Source organism: Phaethon lepturus, unplaced genomic scaffold (genome assembly GCF_000687285.1).
Source record: "Phaethon lepturus isolate BGI_N335 unplaced genomic scaffold, ASM68728v1 scaffold44587, whole genome shotgun sequence".
NCBI classification, from domain to species: Eukaryota; Metazoa; Chordata; class Aves; order Phaethontiformes; family Phaethontidae; genus Phaethon; species Phaethon lepturus.
In genome coordinates, this window is record NW_010550580.1 from 4,512 (window position 1) to 22,593 (window position 18,082).

At 45.4% G+C, this 18,082-nt stretch overlaps 2 protein-coding genes across 2 annotated transcripts; both read right to left on the reverse strand.

Annotated features, from left to right (window-relative positions):
* Nucleotides 1-2,351: 2,351 nt before the first annotated feature.
* On the reverse strand, nt 2,352-13,324 carry RSC1A1 (regulatory solute carrier protein, family 1, member 1). The gene is made up of 7 exons (XM_010290595.1): nt 13,279-13,324; nt 10,995-11,122; nt 10,266-10,394; nt 9,441-9,544; nt 8,962-9,034; nt 4,317-4,379; nt 2,352-4,222 (listed from the first exon to the last, which is right to left on the reverse strand). The coding sequence occupies exon 7, from the start codon at nt 4,188-4,190 to the stop codon at nt 2,352-2,354; it is 1,839 nt and encodes a 612-aa protein (XP_010288897.1). The 5' UTR covers nt 4,191-4,222; nt 4,317-4,379; nt 8,962-9,034; nt 9,441-9,544; nt 10,266-10,394; nt 10,995-11,122; nt 13,279-13,324.
* DDI2 (DNA-damage inducible 1 homolog 2 (S. cerevisiae)) lies at nt 7,968-17,210 on the reverse strand (the record flags this gene model as incomplete). The annotated part of the gene is made up of 8 exons (XM_010290596.1): nt 7,968-7,984; nt 8,845-9,034; nt 9,441-9,544; nt 10,266-10,394; nt 10,995-11,122; nt 13,279-13,405; nt 15,779-16,009; nt 17,081-17,210. Coding segments are annotated over 8 exons (1,056 nt in total), but the record flags the coding sequence as incomplete, so codon positions are not given.
* Between the last annotated feature and the right edge of the window lie 872 nt (nt 17,211-18,082).

Consider the following 18,082-nt stretch of genomic DNA (forward strand, 5'->3'; position numbering starts at 1 on the left):
GCTCTCGTACACCCAAGAGGACCAACCTGCAGCTGGTATCTGCGTACCAGATGGGTGCTTGCTCCCAGGACCACTTCCCTGAGACCCGTGGCGTGAATCAGGAGCAGATTTGGCTGTTTAGACTGAGGATGCTCTGGACTGGTGAGCTGGGAGCTTCATTCTTCTTGCTGCTTTTGCTAGTGAACCAGATGTAGATGGGGATGGGTCTAGTACATCTCATTTCCTACAGCTTCTAGAGATCTGATGACACTGTACTCCTGTACCAGCCCAAGCATTACCCTTTACAGAGGAGGCTCTCGCCGATTTGAGGTGCTCATTGTAAGGAGAATATTTTAAAAACTTCAGCAGGGGCAACTCTGACCACCTGCTTGGTGAAGACCATAAAGCTGTAGTCCTGCCTCAGTACCTCATTTTGAACAGAGCCTCCAGCAAGGGGTCCCCAAACAGCCAAGCACGGCTTCCTACGTACACACGGAGCAACGCCTGCTGCTGACATCACGAGTAATGGATACGAGCTCAACGTGTCTGGGAGCCCCAGGCCTAGCTGGTACGTTCACAGCTCACACGGAAGCTCCGTTCCACAGACACAGGAATGCTTTAAACCTCTTCATTGTCCTAAAGGATCTCCTGACTACCCAAGTGTCTTAAGAAAAATCTGACAACCACTGCTCACCAACATCAGAAACTCCTGCGCCTTCACAGATGAAACCAAATTTGTGGTGTTTTCTAATGCCACCCTGCATGAAAAAAAGCCTAGCATACATGTAGGCAAATCTACTCAGCAACAGGGAAAACAAAACACCCAGGAACACAGGCCTGAGACAATGGTAACAACAAATGAAAGCCATGAACAAAAACACGTTTCCAGCTGCTGCTGACCCTCAGGTTTAGCTCAAAGCAGAAGGTGCAAGATGAACACTTGACACAAAGCCACTTCTGAGATTTGCAAGTGGGACTAAGTAAAAGTTCCTACTTAAAATTTGGTATCGCGTTTCAGCCACGCTTTCCTTCCCCTTCCCCAGCCCCAACAGTGCTCTGGGGCTTTGCAGAACATCACAAAGTAGTTCATCCCCAAAAAAAGCATCTGGAAAGGGATGCTTTCCTTCCTACAGCACAGCCTCGGTGAGTCCTCATCGTGCAGGCTACTCACCAGGGACTTCCCAGAAGGCCACGATGGTTATAAATGCAGAAGCCACGTCAGTGCATTTGTTTCATAAACCCTATTGGGGAGCCCTCGCTCTTTTAAGAGGTATTAAATTAGTACCCCACCAGCCACTACAGGCTTTCCGCAGTTTGCATTTCCACAGCCGAGAGGCTGATCATCCCCAAACACTGAGATCAATGAGTGCAAAGCAGATTTCTTCATTCTTCTGATCACATCCCTGCTCGGTGCATAGAGAATGTATTCACTGAAACAGTTCATTCTTCCAGGGGCAGAAGGGGATTAAGAGCCGTAACACACGGTTGCTTGGTTAAAGTTTCATCGGTAAGATTTTGCTTTAAAGTGGTTGAGCTTGTTCTTTCGTATGGGGGGAAACATGATGTAGGCAAGGCTAGAAAAAGAAAAACACTCCTTTTCCCTTCCCCCCCCCTTACAATTAATACCAGCACATCTTCAAATAAGTTAAAACGTCTCAAGTTTTGGTAGCACCAAATTCTATCCCTTCCCTTCCTCTATCCCCATGTTGTAAACTTGAACACACTGGCCCAAGAACATAAAAAGGTTTGGCAAAAATAGGCATCGGCCTTCCCCGTGCACACACAAAAACGCACGCCTCCAGAACCCCCTCCACCCCTCGCTCCTCTTGCAAAGCGTTACACGTCTGTGGGCATCTACATACCTTTAGTAGCTGCCATAATAATGTCATCAGCATCACAGATGGACGTTGGGTCACAAAGCGCAGGAGAGCTAAAACAGATTCACAAAGTCCGTCTGGACACACGCCGTTTCGCGTCTGCGCCATACCGAACTCGGCGTACGCCTCCTGTCCTGTGCACACGCACGCACCGTCATTTCACTTCGCAATCTGCTTTGCGCTGGACAGGGCGGTGATCTTAATGGCTTCTGCTTTTTATTCGTAACATTGGAGCTTATTCTAAAATTGTACATTTAAATAAAACCATGAATTTTAATCCAGTATGCATAATTAAAAGCTATCCTGTCCACACAATGCTAGGACATTTTCTTTCTTTTAAAAGGCCAAATCTAACGAGTGAAACAGAAGAGACAAGTTACTTTGGCTGCAAACAATTAAAAAATCTGGCTCAACATTCTGCTTGTACATTATGATGTATAATTTAGATGCGTCCTTTGAAAGAAAAGACACCCCAGTCAGCTACCTCTTCCATCATTACGTAGGAACAACGATGCTCTTGGCTAGCAAAATGAGAAGAGCAAGATCTGCGTTTCCATCTGCTCGTTCCAAAGCCTCGAGAGCTTCCCGCGCGGTAAAACCAGCGCTGAGGATCCGATCAACGTCAGCCGCAGGGAAAGCGGGTGGTGGAGAAGCGCCCGAGGTAAGTCCAGTACAGCCAGCTGGTGGGCTCAGCAGTGGTTCCTCACACCCGCCCAACGGCCACGGACCTTCAGGAGCAGAACTGCTGCTTCTCCCAGGTGCTCCTGTGAACAGGCTCCGAGTATCTTGAGATGCACCTTCATCCGAAGCAGGTTTAAAGGAAATGGACGAGTTCTGCTCTGAAGTTGGACTAGTTGGACTCTGATAACCTTCTGCCAAAACCTCCGCCTGCTCAGAGCTCTGTTGCTGGTCAGATGTCGCTGCAGAATTCACCACAACCGCCTCACTCTTACCTGAAACCTTCTGACTCTCTAAAGCACCTTCTCCGAGAGCTGACTGCATGCGACTGCCAGACCCAATGCTGATGTTTTCTCTGTCAGAATCACAAGGCTGTTTCCCCTCTACTCTTCCACGTTCAGACCTCACCTCACAGAAGGAACAACACTGTTCCTGGCTGACTGGGTCTGAGCCTTTCTTCTCATTGTCAGAAAGCCCCTTCTGTTGTGCTGCTGGCTCTTTGTGAACCACTTCCAGCTGGGAGACTTCTTCAGATGCAAGGATTTTACACTCTCCTTTCCGACTGATAATCAAGAGTTTGTGCAGCTCTTTCAGGGCTGATGCTAGAGAGAAACACGGCTCTTCTAAAGGTCTTCCTGGGTCCATGTCCAGCTGATGGATGCCTGAGGGGGAAGAGCTGTCTTCAGCTGCTGAATTAGACAACTCATTATACTTTGCAGGAATTTCACTGGTCCTTTTAGATTGTGGGACATCACTGGTGGAAAGTGGATCACTCAAGGAGGATGCAGACTTCAGCAGCTCCACCTCCATAGAAACGGCGTCCTTCTCAGCCTGCTGCTTCTGCTCACTTGCTGAGCTGTGTGCTTCAGCTACAGACTGCTCAACTACATCTATTTCCATGAAGGCTTCCGTATGCATACAGCTACGGGAGGCTGACATTTGGATACTCCCTTTTGCACAGGAAAGGCCTGCTTTCTCCAGTCCATCTCCTCTTGTTTCCATAGGAGGATCTTCTGGCTGGCTGGCTTCTTCCACAACAGGTTTCTCAATGCCACCAACACGACAAGGAGGTTCTGGGTCAGTTGTCTCAGTTTGCTTCTCCAGATGTTCCTTCTCTGGTTCTTTGCATATCTGATGGTCTATGGGAAGCTCATCCTTTTGCTCCTGTTCTGCAGACAGACATATATCTTTATTTTGCCCATGCTTAGCAGCGGTGTCAGCCAAACTATTTTCTTTTGTCACTTCCAAAGGACGTTCCTGACCACGGTCTTGTTCTTCAGCTTTACATTCCTTTAGACTGTCAGCAATAAATGTTTCTTTGAGTGTCTTCTGTGAAAGGCAAGCTGGATTGCAACAGGTTACCTCCCCTGTCTGGGGAGAAAGGTCGTTATTTGCCAAGGAAGCGTTATTGGACAGATGCTGTAATAAGAGAGGATGTTCTTTTTCTGGGGTTATCTGGCATTCAGTTGAAGACTCAAAAGACTTGACGGCTCTAGGATCAATGGGCTTTGCGAGGTTAGATTTGGATGAGCAAATTGAAGCAGGGGCAGAGACAGAACGATCAAGTAATTGATTTGTGGGATTACAGATCTTGGAATTTAGTCCCAAAGACTGGACTGGATTTTGAAACCCATCAGAAGCTGGTAATGAGGGCATTTCCAGTGAGGTAGTTTCTTTGTCACTATTCTCTAACAGAAGATGGAAAGAAAGAAGTAGTCAGGACACATGAGAACCAGTTTTCACTGTCGTACCAAAAATTCATAAACCAATGGCTATAAATACCTGGTCTGTGGCCCACTCCAGCTGCAGTAAACACACACTACATGCATCAAGGCTTCTGACGTTCTGTTTGGATTAGGAAACAAACACACCAAACTTGTGTTAGTGTTCAGAGCACACCACATGCACGGTTATAATCCTGCGACCTCGCAGCTCCCCTCCCAACTGTCCATCAAGACAGTGTACAAACAGCAGGAGCTCCTCACGTTCACTGCCTTCCAGAAGGGGTTCTGCCTGGGAAATTTGTTACTTCAAAAAAATAACTCTGCTGGAGAACAATTTAAAGGCTGTTCTGTACTATCTACACAGCAGAGTGGTCCGTGGGTGATACTACAGGCTTGATAAAATATATGCAGCACAAGGTATGTGTATGGCACCATACTGGTTTGTTCTCCGTACAGCTGAAGATATTCAGCAGCCACATTTCAGGAAAATGAGAATTAAGAGGGCATCACAATTCTTGGACTGTGCTCCCAGCAGCTATGGCCTTGCAATGGCTAGTGTCATCACAGGCAAAAGGTGGCAAACACCAGCTTGCTACAAAAGGGAAGCATAAAGATCTTTGGGATGGAAGGCAGAAATCCCCAAAAAGAACTGCTGCCTGAGGCCGAGAAGAGCAAAGCAAAGGAAGGGACAGCCAGAAGTCAAACCCAGCTCACTGTTTCCTTCTCCACACAGAGAACAGATGAATTGCACATCTCTATCAGTAGCACCAAACACTGGGTCTTGTTATCAGGATGGTAACGATAAATAAGTTCACTTATCTTGCTTATAGTCTAATCTTGCTAATATATCAGCTCTCATGTTCTCGTTAAATGTCTAACATGACCTTTGCTCTAAGAGTGTCTGTTCTTCCATTAAAGCCCTACTCTGTCCAGTGTCAGATATCCAAATAGCAATCGAGATTTTGTGCTGCATGATTTGTTGCATTAGTTCCCTTTCCCTAGGCCTCCAAACTTAGCGGTCTTAAAGATATACCACTGTTTTACCGTAAGTCTTTCTCTTTTTACAGATACCCAGGTGTACTGGGACACAGCTAACTCTGCTCATGTGTATAGCCAGGATTTCCTTTAAGTTCCACACCATGGAAGGTGTCTGCCTTTTTCACCTCAGCTACTTGTTTCTTTTATTCTTCGTTAAATAAAAATGGTGCACTACATGCTGCGATACCACACCTCTGATCGATACACTTTGGTATAAAATACGGCAGCCGTTGCACAGAGCAATCCTGTCTGTTGGCTGCACATCTGGTCTTAACGCAGCTGCAACAACTTGGCGATGCTGGAGTATTAAAAAGCCAGAATTATCCTGTAGATGTTCAGACTGCTCATCTTTCCTAAGGGTGGCAAAGAGGCTTGTGACACAGGATATGGATGAAAACTGGAGGGATCTTTTTCTGTTTCTATGTGGTAGGATTGCGTTCACACTCTCTGCTCCCAAGCCAATCCTTTAGAGAGGATGCAGAACCATCTTTTGACTCAGTGGATAGGTAGTAAGGGTCTTATCGGTCAAACACATCAGGGATTTAGACAGCAGCAGTAGCTGGTATTCTGCCAAGCACTCCTCAGCGTCATCCTTCCGAGACACACTGTCATCCTCCTCCCAGGGCATCTACAGCAGCCAAATCCCAGCCCCGTCATGGATATCGATCCAGCTAACACCCGGAACAAACTCTTCTCCACAAAGTGCACCATCAGGGATAAATTCCTCTCTCTGTTAGGAAAAGCCTGAGTTGTGTATGTGGTGGCAGTGCCTTTCTTGTATCCAGGCTGTCTGGATGAAAAGCTGTATATGGGGTAAACTACCTGGATACACTTCCTCATAAAGCAACTCTAGTTTTGCTGCCAGTTTTGTAAATCCTCCACAATCACCAACTTTCCCCGTGGCGGTGGAAAACACTGCATATTGGCAGAAAAGAGCAAGCTCTCAGGCATAAGTGAAGCAGACGTGGAGGATCTAGATCGCAGTAAAACATACCAGGGCTCCACTACCACCTCGGATGCCTTGCCGTAGGTGTTGAAACACCAGCGAGTCAGCTGACAGAAATCATGAGGCTCGCTAAAGTGGGCTTCGGGGGATCAAATAAAGCTCAAGAATAATCCAGGTGCATTCAAAATGAGAACTTTAATAGCCTACAGATGTACGCAGCGATTTGTGTTGTACCATCTACCAGAAAGCAGCAAAAGTTCAAGCTGTTATAAAAGAACACAAGCCTTGCGGGGAGCTGAGCTTCCTCGGTGCTGCATTATGTGCTCTCCCTCTCCAGTTTCCTGTTCTTTCACTTGGTTTTCCTGGTACCATCTAGCAGCAGCTAATAGTTTTGGAAGAGAGGAAGAGGGTATACATTAATATTCTGACATCTTATATAGCTTGTGAGCCAGAGGCTTGTAATATGTCTAAGACTTACACACAGTCAATCTAAACAAGACCTACCTTAGTTTTGTGCACAGGTGTTCTACAAGCATTAAGTGAATACACAAAATGGATTTCCTATTCTTATAAATCTTTTACATTCCTCTAGGGCTCAGCATCAATGGAGAACAGTAGACTGCTGATTACTCTGAACAAAGCCACGTGGTCTTTAGAACTGTATTGGTACATAAGCAGCTTTGATTTAAGTCATTTTAAGCGCTTTTCATTTTAAAGCACTTGACTAAAATGCTTTTATTGTAAAAACTCATATATTTTGGGCCGAGGTTTGCTTTTTATTTGACCCTTTCAGCAGAGAACTTAGTCCAACCAACTATGATGCCTACAAAGTCTCATCCGAAATGGAGAGATACTGCAAAAACCAACCCAAGCTTCATCAGGCTCAAAGTCTTAACAGGAAAAGAACTAATATTTACATCTACGCATTTTCTCTGCCAGGTTATGTGAAAAGATATGAGCCCAAGCTACTGAGTCTGACCTTTAGCTATGTCATAACCTGACAAGGACAAGGTCAAATCTACGTTTGTGCTTCTCTCTACTTGCTGCAACTTAAGTTAATAAGCATTCAAATTTGGCTTTAAAAAACAAAACATGCAAACCATTTCTTGCTGATTCATTAAAGCCAGGCCTTCCTCTTGAGGTTTTTATGTCTCTGGAAAACTTAGATTCTTAGAATGGAAGAAAATTGATCAAAGGGACTAAAAGTGCAGTCTTGTGCTCCCCTCAATGTAAACAACTTTGTTGTTTGCAAGAAAGTCACTGCTTATGCTTTGGACTATCAAGCAGCAATTGGGAAGTCTTAAAGAAAAATTTCAGTGTTAAAGAAAAATGTCAGTGCATTACAACTGGTTATTAAACATAGCTATATAATATGTAATATTATTTTATTATATATATTAATATATACATTTAACTCTGGTTATGGCACTTCAAGTTTAAATATGGGCATGCTAGAGGCTTAAAGAATCTGCAATAAAAATGTTGAAGAAATCAACTTTATCAGCTTAAACATGACCTGGCAAAGAGTTTTGCACGTGTGTGGGAAGCAGAATCTTACTGCCTGCTTTCAGAGGAACAATTAGCAGTAAAACTCAAAAGTCTCTGTAAAACACTTGCATATAAAATGTTATCTTTAAAAGTTTTGGAAAAGATCTAAGGAATACGCTTTGTGAGGTACTCACAGCTTCACTGTAATAGCGGGGAAAAAAAGAATGAAGCTTTCCTTTAGTCAAAAGCATATGCTGAAGTTAAGGGAGGAGTTAAACAGAAAATCTGAGTTTCAGACAGTTTGGCTCATTGCTCAGCTTTCAGCTATTTTGGCATCTCCACTTAACTAAATTTTGCAGCTACCAAAATCTTCCATAGCCCAGTCAGTCTGCATTTGTGCAGCTTATGGATTCCAGAGGCACGGGGAATAAAACCTATGGGGAGGGTGAAAATTCTCTTTGCAAATCACATTTAAGGCTGATGATAGACATTAGGATGTGAATTCAGCTGCTTCTTTTGAAATGTGGAGCAACAGTAATCTTCAGTAAGAGAAGCAATTCACCTTCCAAGGGCACAAGCCCCGTTCTAAGGAAAAATTGCTGAAATAGTACTATTTGTAAAAATTATCATGAACTTTTGTCCAGAGATTTGTAGTACAGCTGCTCTATTTTTATATGGTGCAGCTATTAAAAACAGGATTTGCAGAAGCCTCCACAAAGCTGTCCTTACACGAGGCTGCTAATATCACACAACCAAACCATGTCCCTGACTAGGCACTACAACTCAATCCAGGTGAACGAGTGCCAGAGACAACCATTTATCTCCACACCTTTGAAGTCCAAGAAACCAGAGTGGGTAGGAAGTTGCAAGGAGGGCACAAATCAAACAGCAAGCATGCCTTCATGCAGACAGATTTTGCTGTACAGAAAGGAAGAGAGAAGTGCAGTTAGAGGCCACGAGCAAGAATAAAGCCCCTTTCTCTCCACCGTTTACTCGCTGATGCTGCATTAGACTGTATCTCCTAGGAGCTGAGAAGGGGGACTGCTGACAGACATCCTGATACACAGCAAGAAAACTATGCACGTTAGTATTTCAACTGGGCTCCTCCTGGTACCTGCTTCCTCTACGGACTTCTGTATTGCTTCTGCTAGTTCCTGGTCTGCAATCTCCTCCGGCCGCACGTCTTCCCGCCCGGTCCCGTAAGCCAGCCGGGCACACTCTGGGAGCTCGCCCTCCGGGAGGAAAGTGGTCTGCGAGCCAGTCGTGCCAATCACTAGTACATTCTTCTTGAGATCAATCGAACACTGTGAAAGAGCATCAAGACATCAGGGGCCTGCGTAAGAGCCAGTCAATTCCCGGAGAAGAAGGAGAAACAAGGTTAGACAATCCACTTCCAATGGGAACAGCTCAGGGCAGCTAAGTAAAGTGGGCCAAGAGCACCAGCTATAAGCAAAGGGCTCCATACAGCTTGATTTGTAATAAATCATTCAGTTGGAAAGCTCTGAGCATCTTTGATGAGAGCAAAAAAAACTTCAGGGAGCAGCCAGACACCCTATAGCTATCCATGATCTATGTGTATGTACTCCTTTCACAACTGGCTGGAAGATAATCCAACATCAAGTCACCCCAGAAAAAAACCTTCACAGGCATGGCATTTATGTTGCGCTTAGCAATTAACTTGGAAAAGCCAGTGACTGTTTCAAAAGATACCTGATGCCTCTTCAGCATATCCAGTCCTAGAAGCATGTCCATGGGCTGCTCTTCAAGGATTGAGAAGGAGCATGCCAGGAAATCACCTTCAATCTGGACCTGAGCTGAAACGCAAGGGAGAGAAGTTACCTTGCAACGCTACAGTGCAACGAATCTGCTTACTGTTCTTCCATCTCCTGGGAAAGGTCTGCACAAACCTGCTGGGTAAATCTGAAACCAGAGCTCGGACCTACTGATCTGGTCACAGAAAGTCCAGCCTTGTGCAAGCCCCATGGACTATCGGGCCTGTCTTGGTCTCAGGTAGTTAGTTATTTTAAAAGCTGACCTGCTCTAGAGCCCTAAATACTGCTTATCTAACCCTCCAAGCTAGAGGAGCTGCATACATACAGAGCACAAGTCTAAGAAGAAACAACAGTGAAAAGAATCGATTTTTCAGACAATAAGGACAATCTTCTCTCATCCAGAAAACCTGTGCAAGAGCACAGAGACCCTTCTCCTCCCAGAGGAACAGTCCCACCCCAAGCAGAAAAGATCCTGCTACGTCACATTAGCCCCGTTTTTTGCACGTGGAGTGAACACATTCTCTGAGCTGAGGACTCCCTCACCTAGAAGTGTTAAGGCAATTCCATTAAAAAAGCATTAAATGAGACAGAAGCCAGACTACTGTGACTGAGACAAATAACATATTGCAGATGCACTTTTCTTTTACTCTGTGGGAATTTCTAACGATTATAGCATTAAACCAGATACTCCTCAGTGCCAAGATTGCGGGAAATGCAGTCAAACTGCTGCTAAAGCTGCCCCAAGAAGAATGCCAGTACTTACCTAAGTGCACTCTGCCAATTATTTTCTGCGTCCCTACACCTTTAGCAATGCCAGCCCACCGCCGATCTACCAGCCTCATTATGTTGCACCTTTCAGCACAAGCTTGGCTCATGATGGTCATCTGGGCACCTACCAGCAAAAGAATTGGTGTTAAATCCTGAGAGCTCATCACAAATTAAAATTCTCTCCTGGAAGAGCTTAAGACCTTGCACTCAGCAGCCGGGAAACCAACCCGCCTGCATCAGGGAACTGCATTAGGGCACAAAAGCTTCCTGTGAATCCCACTGCACTGAATTGACTGTATGCAAGCAGACCAGCACTGACAGTAAAGTATGTATTACTGTAGAGCTGGAATAACCCCAAGTACCTTCCCTCTAAGGCTGTGGATGGGAAACACTGCATTAACGGCATGCGAAATACCCCCATCTGTAAAATGAGGTAAGACACACACGTGGCAGTGACCCTTCTGGCATCGCAGCCCCAGAAATTCTGACAGGAGCCTTGATCTGGGGTGTTCAAGCATGCGTGCATACTGTTTCTTGCAACAGTTTGCTCTGTTCGCCTTAAATAATGTCCAGACTGCTCTCAGGTTTTAATCGGGTGCTTCAAAATCTTGTAACGCAGTGCTTTATTATGGAATTTTTGGGCAAAAGATCTGGAGCGTTTACTGTCTCCCCCAGTGAGGGAAAGCAGAGTGCGGAGAAAGATATGAAAATGAAGGCAATTCACCCGAGTCAACAAAGGCTTTCACTGGATGTCCATTGACTTTGCAGTTAATATACAGCATCACCACCTGGCCAAAACTCTCGGGGGCCTCTTCCATTGCTATCGTCATATTTTCTTCAATGTTTTGTTGCCTGAATTCAATGGAGAAGAGAGAGAAAAAGCAGACCTTCCATCAGCAAGACCTTAAAAGCATCCCTCTGACTTACAAACAAATCTGGTAATCCCACTCACTGCAGTTCACGTTACAAGCAGCATGTTTAAACCACAGCAAAGACTGCTGCGTTAGCTAAACATAGGCTTCTTCGCAGGGGGATTGCTAGTAATGATCTTGGCTTAATCCAGAGACACCAAGTTGCTCCCCAAAGCCATGAAGATGGCTCCTTGCAACACCTTGCCTAACTCACATTACAGCACCAGATGACCTTCTGGTAGCGATGGAAACCTGTCACCACAGAGTTAACCTGCAGAACTTGTAAGCAAAAAACCTGCGTATTTATTAGTCACTCTAAAATAAAGCATTGAGGGCACACGATGAAGATGTTGCCAGTAGCTACAATGCTGGAATCCCACACAGCAGCTGAACATTAAAATCCTCCAATGTTTCCCTGGTATCTTTCCTTCCCAGGCGTAGGAAGGGAGGGCAGGGAATAAAACCACAGCAAGACCACCACCTTGAGCACAAGTCCTTGGTGCAAATTAAAGCCTGCAGAAGAAACGCTCTTCAAGAAGCCCATCACGGCCCCTATAGTAATGTTGGAAGTGATGGGTATTCTTAGCAATTGCATCCGAAATAGCTTTGTCGGGCTTCCAATTTTGATGCCATTTCACTTCTCCTCCTCAGTAGGGGAAGGGGAAAAACCCCCAAGCTCCTCTCTCACCCATCTTCTGTACTGTAGTAGCCTTCCCACAACAAGATGGGTAGACATGGTTTCTTGGTGGGAAAGGGAAACAGCTAATGGCATCCGAGACCTGGCTCGCTTGGGAGCTAAAGCACCCTGCGGCCAGTCTGTCCCGCTTCATATACTCGTGAAACAGAGACACGCATTGTCCTGTCTTTTACTATTTAAGCTTAAATCGGATCTACAGTGGTTAATCGCCAGCTTGTCTTCTTGTCAAATCCATTATTCCGTTTTCTCTGTGCTTGACACTCTCTCCACCTAAGATACACTTGAAGGCCAGAGACGTGTCTCAAAAAACCCCCAATGCTTGCAATAGTTTCCAATCAGTCTTGGGCAGAGTGCATCTAATTAAGCAAGGCGTTCAGAAAAACTAAGTGGGGTGTGAAATCTGGGGACTGCTAGATGCCCAAACTGTTCTCTAACAGCTGCACAGCCTTGGACACATCACCTTTATCTGTCCCCTTATCTATGGAAGAAGGAAAACGTTCCTGTGCCTCTGAGCAATGTTTTGCTATCTACAAATGTGTATTCTTCTGCATTGCTAAGCTAAGGATTTATCCGGCACCAGCACCTTGTCAGTTGTAACACAAGAATGACTCTTATCAGAAATGAATTTTGGTTATGACCAGCTATGAGCCTCTATCACAAAGACATTTCTTTATTGGGAAAAAAACACATCAGTCATGTTCTGACTCAAGGATTTATCACTCAATTTAAGAAATCAAGCCTCAGCCCACTGCAATTACATTTGGAAGACTGCAAGAGGGAGCGAGCGCTGATCAGCAGAACATCATTTCTACAGACCGTCTCTTCTGACAGCAGTGATGCTCAGAGTCTGGAATTAGCCAGAGAGACAAAACAATTAGCAGTACATGAAACCAAATCTTGAAGGCCACTGGGAGAAATGACGCCACATTGCTGTGCAGAGAGCTCAGCTTAGAGTAACACGGGCCCAGCTCTCCGGTTCAAAACATGCCTGAGAGACCCAAGTGCCACCTCTCAAGAGGATCTTGGCTAAGTGCTTTCCAGAAGTGCTCTTGTTTCAGAGTCACCAGCTTAGACACCCAGCTTAGACAGCTCCGGGACATCACACACATGGACAGCGGTGCTGCCACCTCATGATCCGTGCTCAACTGGATACATCTAGAGGATGGGGTGTGCCTACATGTCCCCGATTCCCAACCTTCCCACATGCAAAGGTGGCTCAGAGCATTGCCCCTTCCAACCCAAAGATTCTATGATTCTATGATTGCCCTGCACGCATCTTAAGGCAGGATCTCCACACACTCCTTGCATCCTCCAAGGAAAAAGCAGCATGGATGGAAGCATCCTGTGGAAAAAAGCACCATGAAGACGTCCAAAGCCTGCAAGCGACTTTGGTTTGCTACCTTATGTCTTCTTCTATCTTGGCCTGTGCCTCGAGATCAAAAGGGTCAGCTGAATAGAGTCGGATCCTCTCTTGCTCCCGCCGGGCTCGGTCCTGCTGCTGCTCCAGCAACACCCTGGTGAACTTCTCTGCAGTAACAAGGAGATAAAGAAATGCTTTTTACTGGAAATTACTCTTACAAGTCAAGTTCTGGCACAGCAAACTCTTCTTTTTATGCCAGCATGCACTCAGGGGTAGACTCAGCAGCACAGGCACAAAAGGTTTCATCTGAAGGCAATGTGGATGGACCTCAAAGGATCGGTGGCAAACTTGGGAACCCACTGAGGTGAAAAGTGACTGGACAGAGCTCCTTCTCCTTGTGCCTGCTACCCAAACTCAGCACAATCAAACTCAATTTTCCTTGGGCATACATTTTTATATGGAAGAAAAATGGAAAAAACATGAAGACAACAATATTTAAAACAAAAGAGCTGCCATTAAAAGAAGAATTCATTCTTCTATTGCAGCAAGAACTGCCTACAATACTCCAAAAACACCAGCTGCAAAACCAGCAGATAAATGAGACCTGAAGCAGAAAGCAGGACTACAGAACTTGCACAATTCTAACGAGAAGCTTGGGTGCACGTGTATTTTGAAAAAGCTTCAGACAGAGACAGAAGCGAGATTTTATAGCTGTCAGTAAGGTGGCCCATCTACACGAACAGTTTGCAAAATCTGTCACGTTTTACACTCAGCTATCCCCAGTAAAATAAGTCTGTAGATCCAGCAAAGAGCAAACACAAAATTATAAGACATAAAGAAGCTAACAACAAAACTTACTCTAAACCCAAGCAACGCAGGCAAAGACAGAGACATCAGAATCCCTAAAGCTGAATGCCTACCACTGAAATCAAGAGGTCCTAGGGAGGACACCTGCTTCACAAAGCTGCACGTTTTAAGGACACAGATTTTGGATCCCCACTTTTCTGGATGGCCTCTGGCTATTTGTTACAACTTGAATGCGATCACGTACGCTCCCAAAAGGACTTGGCAATAAATTAAGTTCTGTAAAAACAGAAGGTTGTGGGTTTACTTCCAGAAATGCAGTTCCCATGAAGGTGTGCTCTGGCTCAAAAGCTGTTTCATGTTCAGAAAGACACTGGATAAGTTTTCTTGTTTGTTTGTTTGTTTTTTAAATTAGGCTTCTAATAGCAGGTGTCTTCTGAAGTGCTTGCAGTGCAGTCACATGGCACGTATCTATATGTATATTTGGGCATCAGAGCCACAGCCAAACTGGATCTGTGCCCAGACACCGACAGTAGCAGTACAGAACGCTGAGAGCACAACCAGATCAAACCACTTCCTTCTGACATCCCGCTGCGGCGATTTGGGACTAAAAATGCACACCTGAATCCAAGTTTAATGTGCACAAGACAAGACAGATAGCAGATGAGGCCGTTCTGGGTGTCTTGGGCTTAATCTCTCATTTCCTGTGCCAACAGCAGCACATTTTCTCAAGGTGATGGGAGAAACTTCTCTCCTGCACTACAGACGCAGCACTCGCAAGAAGTATGAAGAAGCTTGAGAGCGCAAAGGACATGGTTTTGCTCACTCATATCCAGAGTTAGAAGGAAAAATTAAAAAATTAAATATCCATGCAAGATGCTTTCTAGATTCCTCTGACTGAGAGGACATCCCTGACACTAGGATGTAACCTGGCAAGTGGAAAAAAGTCTCCTGCTAGAAGCTCCTCCTCTTCATTCATTTCCCCAAACTCAACAGGATTTGTTTCCTAACTAAACATCTTGCAGAGGTTTAGAAGCACATCTTCTGATGCCCAAACACCGCTCTGGTTTCATACTGAAAGGACACCAGAGTTCAAAGCTTTCATCACATGAAGAATGAGGGACCGACATCAGCTACTCACCTGCAGAGGAAGTGAAGGACACTGTAGGCCTCCACTGTGCCCAAAATACGTGAATGCTTTCGGGATTAACAGAGACTTAAATGCTTATGACTATTCCTTACTGGAAAAGCTCCCTAAAGCCACCATTTACTTGTTCCTTTTCCTCTCCTTTTCTGACTTCCACTTCCATAGCAGCTAACCATTACAGACAGAGTTGGTTTTATAGCGTACTACTGAGGTCTCAGTGCGCTCTGCGATGAAGCAAACGCAACACCATTACTGGGAAACGTGCATTCAGAGAGTCTTAGCATAAAAATCGTGAGCTGAGCCACTTGTCTTCACAGAAACTCGTCTTATCCACACATCTGGTATTTCAAAGTAGGGGATAGAGGATATTAAAGAAGCCAAGCAGGAGAAATATGCCCAACTTGACAGAAATGGTCTTGTCAGAGAGTGGAACTCTGCCTGCAGTACTCCCAACTGGCACCTTTTATCAGCATCATCAAGGAGTTGGCAGCGAACATCCCAGCTAGTTAAAAACTTGTGGCTGCCTTTTATTAAAACTGAGCTCAAACAGGTTTAAAACCACCTCCCACAGATTAAAAACCCAACTTACCGAGGTCTCCACTGAGCAACGCCTCCGCCAAGGGTGGATTGCGCTCCTTCAGCAGGGACAGCTCGTGGGGATTCGCAAGCAACATCTCCCGTAGCAGTGCCGGATTGTCCAAACCCTGAGGGAACGAAGGTGCATCGGGAGGCGACGGGCGAAGGCGCTGTGCTGGCGGTTGGTGCTGCTGAGTGGATGTCCCAGGAACCGCGATGCTGCTAAAGTCTATCCTCGGCAGACCTTGAGGGAAAAAGAGGTCAGAGGCATCGGTGCTCCATGTTTACAATTCTGCTTGAAAAATGCAGTGGAAAAACTGCGGGAAGGATGAGCTGCTCTTAATGCTACAGTATTAAACCGGATTCTGAGAACAGCAATTCGTGTCAGAAGCACAGCCACGTACTCGGGTTACTGGGTTAGGAATGCTAGCACGTATTTATGTAACTTGTCTAGCTCTCTATCTGGCCCATTTTTTTATCCCCTGAAATGCACTTACTGAATCACAGACTAGTTACTTCCAGCTTCACAAATGCGAATACCACACAGAGGGATGGCAAGACTAAACCCAGTGTCTTTAAGGCACTTCTGAATCTCTCGGATTAAAAATATAAAAACCAGGGGGTGGAAAAAAAAAAGGTAACATTTCTGCAGACCTGCATTGCAGGTACCAATCCTCCAGCTGAGGCAGGAGGATGAAGACCTCAAGCAACGCTCCCACGCCCTTCTCAGCCGGCAGTACCTTCTTTTCCAGTGATATTTTATGACTGGGCTTTGTTAGGAATCGCTGCAGAAGGCAGGACAGAGGAGCAGGGCTACGCTCAGACGTTATCCGAGCAGTCTTTCAGGTGCATGCATGACTGTGTAACTGGGTTTGTTAAGATGCGGCTTCTCTGGGTATTTGTCACAGTACAGATTCAGAGTGCACATCGCAACAGCCTTTTAATGTGTCAGAGCCGCACAGACCACGTATTATTGCGCCATTACACCAAGCTGGAAGGGAACCGGCTGTCGTATGAAAATTCACAGGCCTTTACAAAAGCTGCTGTTCTCAACCAATTACCTTCCTCGCTTTCTCTGTCTTTCCCCAAAAGAACGTAAACCGGTATTCGCTTCCTTAGAATAAAAAGCCTACATTAAATAAAAAGTCCTTTAGCAAATTTTAAAAGACCCCCGCCTCACCCCTAGCCACCCTCCTTCCTAAACGTTTTCCCTAGCGAGGTACTAAAGGAGACTGACGTGAGATGGAGTTGGTGTTTGATGTACATTGAGATCTTTGGATGCTCTGAGCAAAAGTCAGCACAAATCCTTTCTCACCTGGGAAACGGATGGAGGGCCGTGGCTCCACGGTCTCTTTCTGTCGCAAAATCACCACGTCCCCGTCTTTCAAGCCATAGGAGGCCAGAGATCTGTTGTTGTCAGTTAGAGGCCGCTCGGCATAGACTATCTGTTCATGGAAAGAGTGCAATGAAAAACACTGCGCATGACAAAGCAGACATCATCTTGCCTCTTTTTTTGATTTTTATTTTGTCAGGAAAGCGTTCCAGTAAATCCTCTGGACCCATCTCAAACTTCAGAAGGGAAGGTGCGCAGTTCTCGTCACGGGCATGGGCAGGCCCTGCCAAAGCACCTCTACCTCAGGCACAGAAAGACCTCAACAAATAAGCAGCTGGATGACGAGACAGAGTTGGTCTTACTGAAACCTGGCAGTGGTTCCTCGAAACCCAGCATCTCGGACAAGGGCTGGTCTCTCTTAATTAGAGGCCAAGATTTTTAAAGGAAAGCAAGCCTTTCACCAGGGCTGTTTGCCACCCATTTCCAAAATCCAGTCCCTACGATTACTCAAGTCACAGCTGTCTTCTACAGCATCATCTCCCCTCAAGTCAGCACCTATTGACCACGGACCAACCACACACATGCAGGCAGCGTCGATCCGGGTAGATCCTCGGATGATGCAGTCCAGTATCTATGATCTCTGCCTTTTCCCACAACACGGTTCCCCAGAATAACCAGTTTTAGAGGGACCTCAACATTTAGCTCAGTGATTTCCAGCTTACTTCAGCAATGTAACTCTATCCAGACTCAAAGGTTCAGCACCCAAAGATACCATGCCCGAGACTGCAATCAGGCTGTAGTGGGGAATTAGTTTCTTTTGACTATAAAACACAAAGTCACCTCATTTTCTATTATGATAATCCAACTTAACAAGGGGTCTGCAGGTTAAACATAAAAAGTATTGAGATAAAAATGAATAATCGCTATGGGAACATTTCTATTAACATTAGATCTGTAATACCTACAAATGTCCTAAATTATAGG

Bases quoted from the DNA above. Each gene is read 5' to 3' on its own strand.
- RSC1A1 (XM_010290595.1), bottom strand. From the start codon at position 4,190: ATGCCCTCATTACCAGCTTCTGATGGGTTTCAAAATCCAGTCCAGTCT.